At 39.6% G+C, this 12,738-nt stretch overlaps 1 protein-coding gene across 3 annotated transcripts; it reads right to left on the bottom strand.

The window, feature by feature from the left end:
* Positions 1-2,687: 2,687 nt before the first annotated feature.
* Positions 2,688-7,297, bottom strand: LOC132980096 (uncharacterized). 3 transcript variants are annotated; one of them, XM_061046021.1, is made up of 4 exons: positions 7,059-7,297; positions 6,136-6,360; positions 4,592-5,777; positions 2,688-3,970 (listed from the first exon to the last, which is right to left on the bottom strand). In XM_061046021.1, the coding sequence occupies exons 2-4, from the start codon at positions 6,275-6,277 to the stop codon at positions 3,784-3,786; spliced, it is 1,515 nt and encodes a 504-aa protein (XP_060902004.1). In that variant the 5' UTR covers positions 6,278-6,360; positions 7,059-7,297; the 3' UTR covers positions 2,688-3,783. The 3 variants fall into 3 exon arrangements, with proteins under 3 accessions (XP_060902004.1, XP_060902006.1, XP_060902005.1); XM_061046023.1 differs by lacking the exons at positions 6,136-6,360; positions 7,059-7,297 and adding an exon at positions 6,055-6,125; XM_061046022.1 differs by lacking the exons at positions 6,136-6,360; positions 7,059-7,297 and adding an exon at positions 5,989-6,096.
* Between the last annotated feature and the right edge of the window lie 5,441 nt (positions 7,298-12,738).

Below are 12,738 nucleotides of genomic sequence, written 5' to 3'. Positions count from 1 at the left end.
TCTGTGTGCATTTATACCTTTCTTAATTTATTTACATATGTAGTTACATATTGCTTTGCTGTTTAAGATACATGGGAAGTTTAATATGCACTCTGGTAAAGATAAATCCACCTCTGTATGAATGATTTCAAAGAGGCTTCATCAAAGCAGCAGCAGTGACAGTAAAATGATTTGTAGACATGAAATGCTTTAAGGATGCTAACCCAAACAAACATCGGAGAAAACATTAAAGATATAGTTTCAAAAGGTCATGTGTTCTTTAACCTGAGTCAGATTTAGACTGCAGTGAGAACATTTAAATACAGTATTTTGTCAAATAAATGATGTGAATATACTTCTTAAACTAGAGGTTTTCTGTTTCCTTACAGGAACACTCTCTTAAGACTCTATGAGTTGGGCTATTGCATCATGGTGTTCTTATCTTTTTCTATTATTTGTTGCTGTTTTTTATGATGATTTTGCACAATACATTTAATCAAATCAAATCAAATCAAGTTTATTTGTATAGCACATTTAAAAACAGCTTCATCTGACCAAAGTGCTTTACAGGCAATGCATAAAAAGAAAGAAACATGAATCTATACATATGCATATATATACATATATGTATATGTACATACACATAAATACACACACAAACATATATATATGCATATAGATATATACATGCAGCCTACATATTATACATATATAATATACATATTACAAACACATACATATACCCTCATACCTACATGCACATGCATACATAGAGATACATACATAAGCTAAATATATGGGGTCTGTTTCAACTTGTTTTAAATGCCACAATACATTTAATGTACGATACATGTTGTTTCTGGTTTTCAGTGGTTTGTGCATCTCTGTTTATATGTGGATTGTTGTTTGTTTTTATTGATAGATAGAAGAAGCTAAATGTGTGCAGTATCAGAGCCCGATGCAAATTTCACCAAAGGGAGAATAAAGTGTATCGTATGGTATGAGATCATTTCGTTTCATATCGTATCGTTTCGTTTTGTATTCTTATTTTTTTTAAATTATTCTTAAATCTGCTCCTGTTCTTTTTCAGCTCATGTCAGACTTCAGTCCCTGCATAAGGATATTAACATTTAACTTATTTTAAGGGCCTTCACATGATCCCTATAAGAAAGCAAACATTGTATGCTTTGCACAACATCTGACCTGTAATAAAAAGTGTATTCATGAAGATATGCTGAAATTTGCAGGTAAACTGTAGTATGATTTTTAAAAAATAACATCTGTGTGTCGCTCCTGTGTCGTCTGTTTCTGGGCTGAGAGGGACACCTGGTGGTGGAGCGGCTCTGTGTGGATTCATCTTACTGGAATATTCTACACTCATAAGAAATGGAGTCACTTCTCAATGTAGACAGTGTCACTGCAGAGCCTCTCATGTGAAAATGATAGAAATGTACATATCCAGCATAGATACTGTATAAAACTGAAGATAAAACTACATATCTCTGCCCACATTTAGTGCTTTTAGCCTGAAATCATCGTATGATCTGGATATATTTCACATCGTTGATGGTGTTTAACTTGAGCAAACACACTTTAGTTTCTGCACTTATAAAAGTGAACTTGTCTGAACTCATTCTTGCACCCAGCATGTTCTGAACACTGACATGTTGAATCGTTGGTTTAACACTTAAAATGTGCTTTGTATTTTCATGCATTATGTGTATTTATTTGCCATTTTTAAATTGTACTGTGACATTATTTTAGAGTGTAATAAACTGTTGTGAATTAGTGGTTAATATAAGCAGCACAGAGTGAAGGGACGTGTCTCTATCCTACTGAATGTAAACATGTCGGATAAATAAAAATATCATATGGAAGAACTTTATTGAACACACTGCAAAAATCAGCGTTTACAATCCATTCTTTTCATTGCATCCGTATCAAAACAAACAAGAAAGTGAATCAATACGCTTAACAGCATTCTCTGTCAACCAACTACTTTTTTATTCTGATAGTTCACTTGCATCTCTCTCCTCCTCCTCCTCCTCCTCCTGCAAGTATTGTGTGATATTGCCTCATGCACTTGAAAGGCCTACAACTGCTAGGAGAGATACCAAGAGATTTCACACACACACACACACACACAAGCGCACACGCTTCAATACAGGCGCACGCACAAGCTGAGAGATGAGATAGTCAACTTATGTTGTGTGTTGTTGACTGCCGGAGCTTGATATCACTCAGCTTTCAGCCCCGAGGATCGGACATAAAGCAGGAAGAAAATGTGAAAAATAACAAGATGTGCCAATTAGTGTTTTTTTCTTAACACTTTCCCTTCTGGTGCAGCGGATGTCGACTGATTTTAGGCTTTTGAAATTAAAAGGGTAATAAGTTGATATTGAATTTCAAAGGAGTCAATCAAAGCCTGCCGTCCTGTGGTGGGTCCTGGGAAATAACTCGCACTCTGACTGCATTGCAGCCAAAAAAAAAAGAAAAGAGGGGCTGGACTGTTCAGGAGTTACAGGGCTGGGCGCAGAATAGAAAGGAGGGGTAGATTCTTTATCCCTCTTTATCTCTTAATCCCACCCTCTTCTCATTCTGCGTGTGTGCTGCTCTGAGTGCAGCTCATGAAGTTTGCACGTAAAAAAGGCGTCTTTTAAAAATGTGAAAGCATGCAGTGAAAAACAGTCCAAACGGCAGAGAATGAATGAGTCTACATTAAGTGTTTTATTTGGCTGTGATTTTCCTGATGTAATCATTTCCTGACATTGACATTCCATCATTCAAATGACCCTGAATTGCAGATACATCAAATTTGATCAGTTGAAAAGAAAATTCCCATGAAGTCGTACCGTTACCCAACAACGATTTATTGTCGTGTCAACAGGTGATTGTTTGCTCGCAAAAAATACAGCCGAGAGAGAAGAAGAAAAGAAGCAATGTTTCTGTGTTTGTCAGAGCAGAAAAACCAAATCCTGAGCATGAGTCTCACCGACGACCAAGGGGGGAGAAATGTCGCCGGCTGTATGAAGAATAACTTGGTGGATATCTTGAAGCCATGCATTTAACAGAATATTGCCTTCAAATAACACTCGCACATGCTTTTTTTTCCAAAATCAAACATGCATTGGGTATCTCAGTGGGGGTAAAGAAGTGTAAATACTCGACATTTTTAGCAATACAAATCTTCTAAATGTGTCTGATAATGAGTATTTCTTAGAGCATGTTACACACGTTTTTTTTTTTCTTCCAGCAATCCCTTTATTCATTCGATTTAAAGCAAAAAAAATGATAATAAATGAATATATTAAGTAAAAATACAAATATAAAATAAAATATATATTTAGTTATGGATCTGCCTCGATGCTGCCGATGTGTGTGTGAGTGTGTGTGCGTGTCACAAAAACCACAAGCAAAAAATTCAATCACTACTTAGTAATTCAAAGAGCATTTTTTGTAAACGATCAATCATGGAAAGCGCAGTCATCACAAGGCTGTGAGTGCAGTTCGGATCACAGTGGTCACGGACAAGTTCAGCATCTCCTCTGGAAGCCACCATCGCTAAGGCTGGTTAGAGTTTAGTCACCCTTGTTTGGAAATCGGGAGGAAAAGGTGTGTTTTTTTTGTTCGGCCATCCTCTTGGAACAAATATATATATTTTTTTTTTTTAGAAAAGAACTACCAAAATCATGCAACTACCATTTCATTTTTGTGAGACAAAAACCAGTTGGTGCTCTTGACTTGATGTTTCTCTCGGTGCTCTCAGTTTTTGGAGGTGGGGCGTTTTTTTTTCCTTTTCTTTTTTTAGGCACTGCCGTCCTGTTTGAGCCGCTGACTGCGAGCCTTGTACACCTCAATCAGTAAGTCTTTGACGTACTGGATTTCTCGCTCCACCGACTCCGCCTTGTCACGGAGCTCCCGGTTCTGTCCCTCCAGGCCGTGCAGCTCCTCCTCCAGACAGTCCAGCTCCGCCCTCTTACGCAGCCTGTACCTGTGATTTAAAAAAAAAGCGCAGGTTTTTTTTTTTTTTTGCTGCCTTGCATCTTTATTTATAAGTCAAAGGGAGTGTGACCTTTGAGCTACATTGGGTGGATTACACACACAGCACACTCAACCCCTCCCGAGACTACATGATGTTTACTCCTGCATCACTCAATCCTTTAGACTTTTCTTTTCCCTTACTTTCTTTTTTTTTTTTTTTTTTACACCATCTGACACAAATGCGAATATAAAAAAAAAAGCACAGACGTACAGAAGTTAGGTGGGGCTGAATTTGGCAGAGAGTGAGGGACTTTCCATTTCCCTCCTACACTCTGCAGGACATTTAAAGCACTGGGGGGGGGGGGGTGCTTTATGTAACACTTCTGCAATGGTTACACTGAAGAACTGAGTTGTCAGCTGATTGAAAAGCTAAAAAAAAATCTAGAATAAGATCTGTTTATATTCACTCAAGCTTTGGAGATTTAAAAAAACAACCTTACTTAGCTTTGATTTTCTATATTTTACTTTATTATGAATCAGACTTTACTGTTTTCATGCCATATTTCACTCATTTTAGGATGATTTTGAAGGTCTACGTGGGGGGGGGGATAAGAGAAAGCTCAATGTTCACCTGTGAGCAGCAGTTTTGTTCTGGTCTCTCTTCTTCTGCTTCCTTTCTCCAGTGCCAGACTCCATAGAGGCGCCCATCACCAGAGGCGGTTTGACGGAGCAGTGCTCATCCTTTAGCCTCTGGGTCGGGCGGTGGATGGGGGCGCCCAGCAGCGAGCCCTCTGCCTCCCCTCTGGACAGACATTCGTAGCTTTGGTCTGCAAGGCATTCTGGATAGAGGTAGTGGCCATGTTGGGGTTCTACAGCCTGTGCTTGTGTGGGCTGATCGAGGTCTCCAATAAAGCTATGGTAAGGCTCCGTGCCGGCCATCGGCTGGTGGAAGTAGCCGTCGCCGGCCGCCATTGTCTCTTGGGGAACGACCCCGGAAAGTCCTCCATCTTTGCTGCAGTGCAAGACCTCCAGCCCCGTGCTGTCGTAACTTACATTAACCTTCACGTTGTGCATCAACTGTCCGTCTCGCTTGTGGTGGCTGTCGTACGAGCCGCCCAGACAAAAACCTCGCGCAATCTCCTCGCTGCAAAACATTCCCTCTGAGAAACAGTAACTCTCCTCTTCCTTCAACGATAAAGCACATTCTCTCACCTTCTTGACGCCGCCGAGGCTGCTCTTGCTCACAGTCTTGAGCGTGGAGTAGTGGTTCACAGACAGCTCTGTGCTTCCTGAGTAACTTCCCCTGGCGCCCCACGAGTCCAGTCCCACTTCCTCGCTGACTTTCACCGACTCGCTGAGGATCCTTCGCCCGTTGTTGTGGTGGTGGTAGCGGTGGTGGTAGTTGTACGGGGCGGGTCGCGCTATTTTGGATCTGCTGATGGGACCGCCGCAGAAGCTGGCCAGGTCCAGCTCCCCTGTTGCCAAGGTAACAACCACAGGGCTGGTTTCTGATTGGCTGGTTCCGTATGAGCCATAGGGTAACTGGTAATAAGACTGGGAGCCCATGCCTTGAGCGCCCTTGTCACATTTTGAGGATTTCTCCAACTTGTTTGCGGATGTGGACTCGGAGCGGAAGTAGTCCTCCAGCTGAGCCAGCTCCTCCTGCAGTAGAGAGGTCATGACCTCCAGATCCGAGGGCACCTTGACATCTTGTTCTAACGGCGAGGGTGGAAGAGATGAGCTGGGAGAGGACTCGGTCGTCGACACAAATGAAGACAAATCAACTTTTTCTGTCATCCAATCTGAATGACCATCACCTATGAAAATACAAAAAAAATCATCAGATATTCAGTTAAGCAATCCTTTTTTTTTTCATTCAGCTTTTTTTGAAAAAAAATTACAAATAAAAAATTTGAAATTCAGCAAAAAAAAAAAAAAATTCACGCAAGGTAAAGAGAAGATAAATCAATTTGAAAAAAAAGCTAAAAAGCAAGCAAAAGATCCGACAGATCCAAGTGAACAACTAACCGATCATCTGAAAATGATTGAACAGCATCGTCTGCATTCGATAAATATCCACTTAGCTGTACTCACTGTACGACATTAGCCCCGTGCTGCACTGCGGCTCCGACCTCGGGATGTGGAAAAATAAAAAAGCGTCTTGGCAAAACTCACCAATTAAGTGCTGCCTCTCCGCTGGCTCCGCCCCTGTCCTTGGCCGTGATTGGCTGCGGCTAGCCTGTCGGAGAAGGGGAGCGCCGAGCTCGCCTGTGGAAATTGGAGGAAGGATTTTCCTGCGAAGGATCGATGCCGCCATCGTGTCGTCTGCTCCGATTAAATTGTTCAAAAGCAAAAACGGTGCTCTGGCTGGATGAAAAGGTTGTGAAGACACCTGAAGACCTGTTGTGGGATAATAAAAATAAAGAAATGTTACAATTTTTAGATGGCCTTGAAATCCACAAAGTCACTTGTGTGAGTTGGCTCTAGTTTCCTGGGAAAAAGTGAAAAAAATAAAGTTTTTAATATTCAAAAATAGAAATACATGAAAACAATTAATTTTAAAGTTGTATTTTCTTAAACATGACCTTCCTATTCTCCTGTCACTTTATGCAGAGGCAATTATTGATAGTCACTTTAGATTAATTATCAAGCAGTAACAATCAAAAACAGAAACTAAACATCTTTTGTCAAAAAATAAACCATGTGAAAAATAATTGATTAAAAAAAAATCATAATTATATCAAACTAACATAATTATAGACTTAACGTTCATATTTATACATATAAATGGTTACTAAACAAAATAAAAGTTTTTAAAACATCTAACTCTGCACATAACACTTAAATAGAAACAGAATGTAATAAAAACAAACTGTTATACACATTTAAAGTAATCTTGACATGGATGATATAAATAGTACTCAATACAGGATGAAAATGTGGCGTAAATGACGTAAATTTGCCGGTAAATAAAAACATTTAAAAGGTTACGTTAGTTTTAACATTTTCTTAGCTGTTTTTTATTTATTTAAAATAATAAATAAACTTTCCTCTGTGCCCCCACAGTTCACTTCACGGCAGACAGCAGCTCTACTTACCCCATAGTTTCTGAGTAGTATTGTAAAAGTGCGCTGCTGAAGCAAAGCACACGAAGCTTTACGGTGAAGACGGAGACTGTCACAGATTTAAAAAGCCATATTTCCCCCTTTTGCCGGTCAGGGACTCTTCATCAAGTGTTATTTCGCGACGAACAGACTTGCAGACAGAAAGTTTTAAAGTCCGCTACTTCTGCAACTCCTAATGCTCCGGGCCGGATCACAGCAGACGAGATCACTCCGCGGTTTACAGAGTTCAACCGGCCGTTACGTCATGAACCTGGGGACTTTCCCATTATCCAGAGACCTCAGCGTGTGTGTGTGTGTGTGTGTGTGTGTGTGTGTGTGTGTGTGTGTGTGTGTGTGTGTGTGTGTGTGTGTGTGTGTGTGTGTGTGTGTGTGTGTGTGTGTGTGTGTGTGTGTGCTGGTGTGTGTGTGTGTGTGTTTAACCAGCACACACTCATTTAACCTGTCTTGTTTTCATATATTTTACAATAAAAACTCATATCATACGTTTTAAAGTACAGCTTCTAAAAGAAAAGTATTATTTTTAAAAGCGTATTTCTCTACTTGTTAATTGTTCATTATGTTTTCTTATAAAACTATTTATATTCTAAATTGATAAGATTAATTTTATTTTTTATCTTTGTATGATACACTCCGTGACGTTGTGAAGAAAAGTGCTCCTTGAAAAAAGTAAGTTTCATACTTTACTGTAGGCTACTTAAACTAAATTTACGACCCTTATTTATGAAAAAAAATTAAATGATAAAATAAACTTGAACCTTTTATCGTTTGAGAAGCATTTCTGCTTTATGGGATGCTGCAGAAACTGACAAATAACAAATAAACTATTCTAATAAAATCTACATAGTTAAAATATGTGGGAGAGTAAAAACGTGAAAATAAATATTTCATTCACATACAGAGATGATGTTATTAAAACACAACAAAATGAGCCGGTGTGGATCATTGTGGTAAAAAATCAACAGACGGTGTAGCTGGCACTAGTTCTCGTAGCGCCGAGGCGGAAGGACACGCTGTTGCAGTTCGAAGGTGTAACTTTAGTTGCAGCCCTGTTGCATCAGATCCGCAGGGGATTCGCTGTGCGCTTTAACAATGTGGCCACACCATTGGTTTATCCGGGGAACTTTTCTATTTTCCATTGGCCTGCTATCATTCTCACACTGATTGCTAATCATTACACATTATCACCGACCTGGGACCGGTTTACTGTATGTTCTAAGCAGAGACGTGGGCTGGAAACAAACTCATGAATGAACTGCAGCTGAGGCCATAACGAGACATGCAGCCAATTCAAATCAATTACAGTTCAATTCAGTTGAATTTCTGTATGCTGCTGCTTTACATTCACACAACTTCCATTTGACTAGTTTGTAGTACTATTTTCTTTCATATCGGTCAAATTAAAACACATCCTAAATTTTAATATCAAACCTTCCCTATACTAAAGTTAAACACTTTATCTTACACCTAGGCTTACAACTATACTTCAGACATTTCTCATCGGTAAAATAACAAAACATATTCTAAATTAATTGAAAGCAAGGTTTTGTAAATATATATCAAATGTGTTTTTTTAAACAATTTATTTTTGTTATTTATTATACAGACAAAGGTATTGCAAAGGTAGTTTAGTCAAGGAGTAAAATAGGGTAAAAAAAAAAGATGGGTGTAACATGTTTCATTAACCGATGAATGTTTAAGTTCTGTTACAATTCTAATGTCTATATTGGTAAGTTACATTATTCCTTGTATTGCGAGCTTACTACACTGCTTAGAAAATATAAAGTCAAAGATGTTAATTTGAAAGATGTCAAGCATTTGCACAAAAAACATAATCTCACTTTACAAATTCTGACTTGAAATAGAGAAGGTGTGCGATAATGAACTAATATCTTTAAGTATATTTTAGAGCACATTGTTACATCACTCTTTTTGGGAATGTAGTTAACATGCAAACAGCTCTGCACACAAACATGTATTAAATCTAATTATTTTATGATTTACCTATTTTGGCTCATTGTCTTTTTTTGCACATTGTTAATGCACTGTGGAATAGTAAACATGTGAGGATGGGGGGGGGGGGGGGGGGGGGGATGTTCTTCCCCTCCTTAGTGTCCTGTACAGTGGTCTGATGTGGAAGCAGGCCTTCTGTGTGGAGATGCTCTGTGGTGTCTCAGGTGTCTTCCTGCAGCACTGCTGGTATTTTCATAAGATGTTTTTACACATTTCAGGACAGTCTGAAATCTGAGTTAACTATTCCAATATGGACCTCACAGCATGACATTTGGTCCTGTGAGAGAGGAAGGTGGGGGTCTCAGGAGGCAGGCCGTGATGTAAAACGATGCTGCAGAAATCCAAGATGGTGGATGAAGTGACAGAGTCCAGCACAATAATGACAGGTTTTTTTTCTTTATAATAATACTACGTGTTATTGGATGTAGTCACGGTATTAACGAATGAGTGGAAAAGAACATACTGGTGAGCAGAGGAGTTTAAAGCAGCTCACCCCGACTTATAGCAGGAGTTTTACTGGGTGGCTGGCAGGAGAAAGTCAGGGTGAAAAATGTGGCTTTTTGTGTCCACTCATGCATACAGTGTTGTGTACATTTGAAAACACCAATAGCGTCAGTAAGATATAATGGACTATTTGTTATCCCAGAAAGATTTATTCCTATCGTTTCAGGTCATTTTGGATGAGTACATTTTTTTAGTATTAGTGAGCATATTCTTTTTTTTTTTTAATTCTGTGTTTGTGAGTGATCTAAATCACGTCAACACTTCATTGCTGAACTGCTGTTCCAATATTTTAAAGTCCAAACTGCTCTGACAAATGTTCTCAGTCATGGTTATGCAAAGTTTAAACATTAAGGTATACTGGACTTGGTTGAACTTTTTGATGACACTTCATATTTCATGTGAAAAACTTTTAAATGACTACAGCATACACAAGGGAAGTGCTTCTCAAGTGGTGGGTCGGGATCAAAAAGTGGGTCGCAGAGCCCTTTTCAGTTATGTTTGCACATAACAGCATGACACATGGCCACAACAAGCTGCAACCTCAGGGGCAGAAAAAAGAAATCAAGCCAGTCAGTGCTTTAGTGCCAATAACTGCAGATCTTCAAGTGTCCACCTTAAGGCCCGATATTAAAATGTGCACGATGTAGCGGTTGTAGTGGTTTGTCAAGGGGTTTAAAACCTGCCTCAGCTCCAGCTCTCAGCATGTCGTCAGGTTGACTAAAAGTCAGGATCTCCAGTATGGCCACCGCTATCAATGGGACTCCAAAGCCCCCTGTAGTAACAGATGGGTGACATCACTCAGTCTTTGTCCATCACAGTCTAAGGTCTCCAGTACTGGGATCGGGGATGAGACTCCAGAGTATCTACCATAGCTAAAGAGGTTTTAAAAAATGTTAAATGGATCTGATAACTACACAGATCTTCACTTCTGTTTTGATAATCCAATTTTTTCTACCAAGGATCATGTATTCCAGCTCACTTTTATTCTGGGTTTTTAAAGATAAACTGGATTGGACCAACCTGATCTAGGTACAGACTTTTAAGGTGTACTAAATCTAGATTTTGAAAGCTTTAAAGGGGACATTACATGCTTTGTCCACAGGGGGCGCACACAAACTGAAAGATCCTCACAGTTTATCCTCAATCATTTACACCCCTAATGTGTACATTAAAACACTGAAAAATAAAGAATTCCAGTGTAAAAAAATAACCAACTAGCTGGTAAAAATGGTGTGTTGTTTGACCATTTAAAAGTTTTCTTACATGTCCCCCACCTCCTGCCATCCGGTCTGAATCAGCCCTGCTAGATGATACTGATTATTTTGGGATCCAATGCTAATAACTCAAAAATTGAAGAACAACACAAACTGGAGGTTTTATCCAGATGAAACCAGAATTCATTTACCAGATCTTATCCGATTATGTAATTCGGTTTCTTTTTAACAACCCTATTTCAAGATTTGTAATTTCACCATCCTGTTCTCTGTTAACCAACAGGTTCATGAATAAGAGAATGTAGATCCATGGTCTTTAATGTTAAACATAATCAAAATCAGAGGGACTCCCTCGTGTTACGAGTTTTTGAAGCAGAAATAAAAACAAACGTACAAATATCCGTCCAGAAGTCACTGTAGAGAACTAATTCTTCTGTTTTGTTAATAATACATTCTTAAAACACTTTCCTACACGTTGACTCACATTGGTCTCAAACCAGCAAGCTACCCAAAGACAATTCTGATTCTGATCAGTTCCTTTGTTTGTAGAGAGGCTCTAGATCAGTGGTGCTCAACCGGTCTAGGCTCAGGTACCACCATCAACTCCTTCATGCAACACACATTTCATCTCTTTCAACCAATCATGTATTCAAGGAAAAATTGTGCAGTTTGGATCTTAGAAGGTCAAAAACACGTGAAAGAACAAAGAGTTGAAACAAACACTTCACAAGACTTTTTGACTTTTTTTTCCCCATGCAGGCACATTTTGTTGACCCCCTGAAAGCAGCTCCTCGACTCACTTTTGGGTCCCGACCCACCAATTGAGAACCACTGCTCTAGATGATGGTGATATGATCTACATCAGATCAGTCCACATCAGTCTACATCCATAACTGTGCCTTCAAATGGAACTCTAAACTAGTGAAGTCGTGTACAGGAAAACCCCGGGGTTAAAGTGGTAACCCAATGGGAACAATGTTGGACACCAAAAGAATGATTGTTCTCCTCCTGGCTTTCTACATGGAAATGCTAACATTACATTATTTCTTTGTGTGTAAACACCATGCGGAGGAACAGGAGACTAAAGAAGAAAAAAGGTGAGGATCTAGACTAACAATAGATTAGCAATAGCTCCTTTTGGTCGCTAACGTAGCTAACGTTAAGCAAAACCTTTTGGGTGGCAAAAAAAAAAAATGGAACTTACTATGCGGTGAATACCATTGAATTGAATTTATTTATTTAATAGGGACAATGCAATTTAACATAATTTCAATACAAAGCATGAAACTGATGTGCTGCATAAAGAGTATATAGCTATTGCTAATTTCCAACTCGTGTCCCCAGTTGGGGTCATATGCTCTCTTCTCACACGGTAAACCTGACCCCATTTGAATGTGCCAAGACCTGTTGACTTTGACTTCATCTGTTATCATCAGGAGATTATCTTCCCCGTTCCTGCTCGAGTAATACACAACTCTTATCTTATCATGGCTGTTGTATTGTCTGTTGGAGTTGTTCTGTCTCTCTATCCATCTCCGTCTTGCTGGCTCTCCCTCTGTCCCTTTTTCTTGGCCCACACAGTCTCAGCAGATGGCTGTTCACCACGAGCGTGGTTCTGATCGAGGTTTCTGTCTCTCTGACATCTTCATTTGCCAAAAGGATTCTGGCTGCTCTGAAGAAAGGAGGTCCAAGGGTTTGTGAGCAGAGTTGTCACATCTGGGTTTCTAGAGGTTTTAGAGTCGGGGGGATGGCTGGGGAGCAGAGCTTGAGATCCTGCAGGTAGAGGGGATTGGATCACAGGGGCAGGTGGACCAAAGATCTGGTCACAGGGAGAACCAATACCAGACTGGGTAAATGAACGATCTGGTGATGAGTGGACCACTGAGTGCAGCTTTGATTCTGTAAAGTGTGTAGGTGGCTTGATT

This window comes from Labrus mixtus, chromosome 9 (assembly GCF_963584025.1).
Source record: "Labrus mixtus chromosome 9, fLabMix1.1, whole genome shotgun sequence".
NCBI classification, from domain to species: Eukaryota; Metazoa; Chordata; class Actinopteri; order Labriformes; family Labridae; genus Labrus; species Labrus mixtus.
The sequence above is the reverse complement of the archived record's forward strand: the minus strand, read 5'-3'. Positions and strand labels throughout refer to the sequence as shown.

Excerpts from the sequence above, each read along its gene's own strand:
- LOC132980096 (XM_061046021.1), bottom strand. The coding sequence starts at position 6,277 with ATGGCGGCATCGATCCTTCGCAGGAAAATCCTTCCTCCAATTTCCACA. Across the intron at positions 5,778-6,135 it reads GGAGAGGCAGCACTTAATTG|GTGATGGTCATTCAGATTGG; the intron begins GTGAGTTTTGCC and ends GTATTTTCATAG. Across the intron at positions 3,971-4,591 it reads AACAAAACTGCTGCTCACAG|GTACAGGCTGCGTAAGAGGG; the intron begins GTGAACATTGAG and ends TTTAAATCACAG.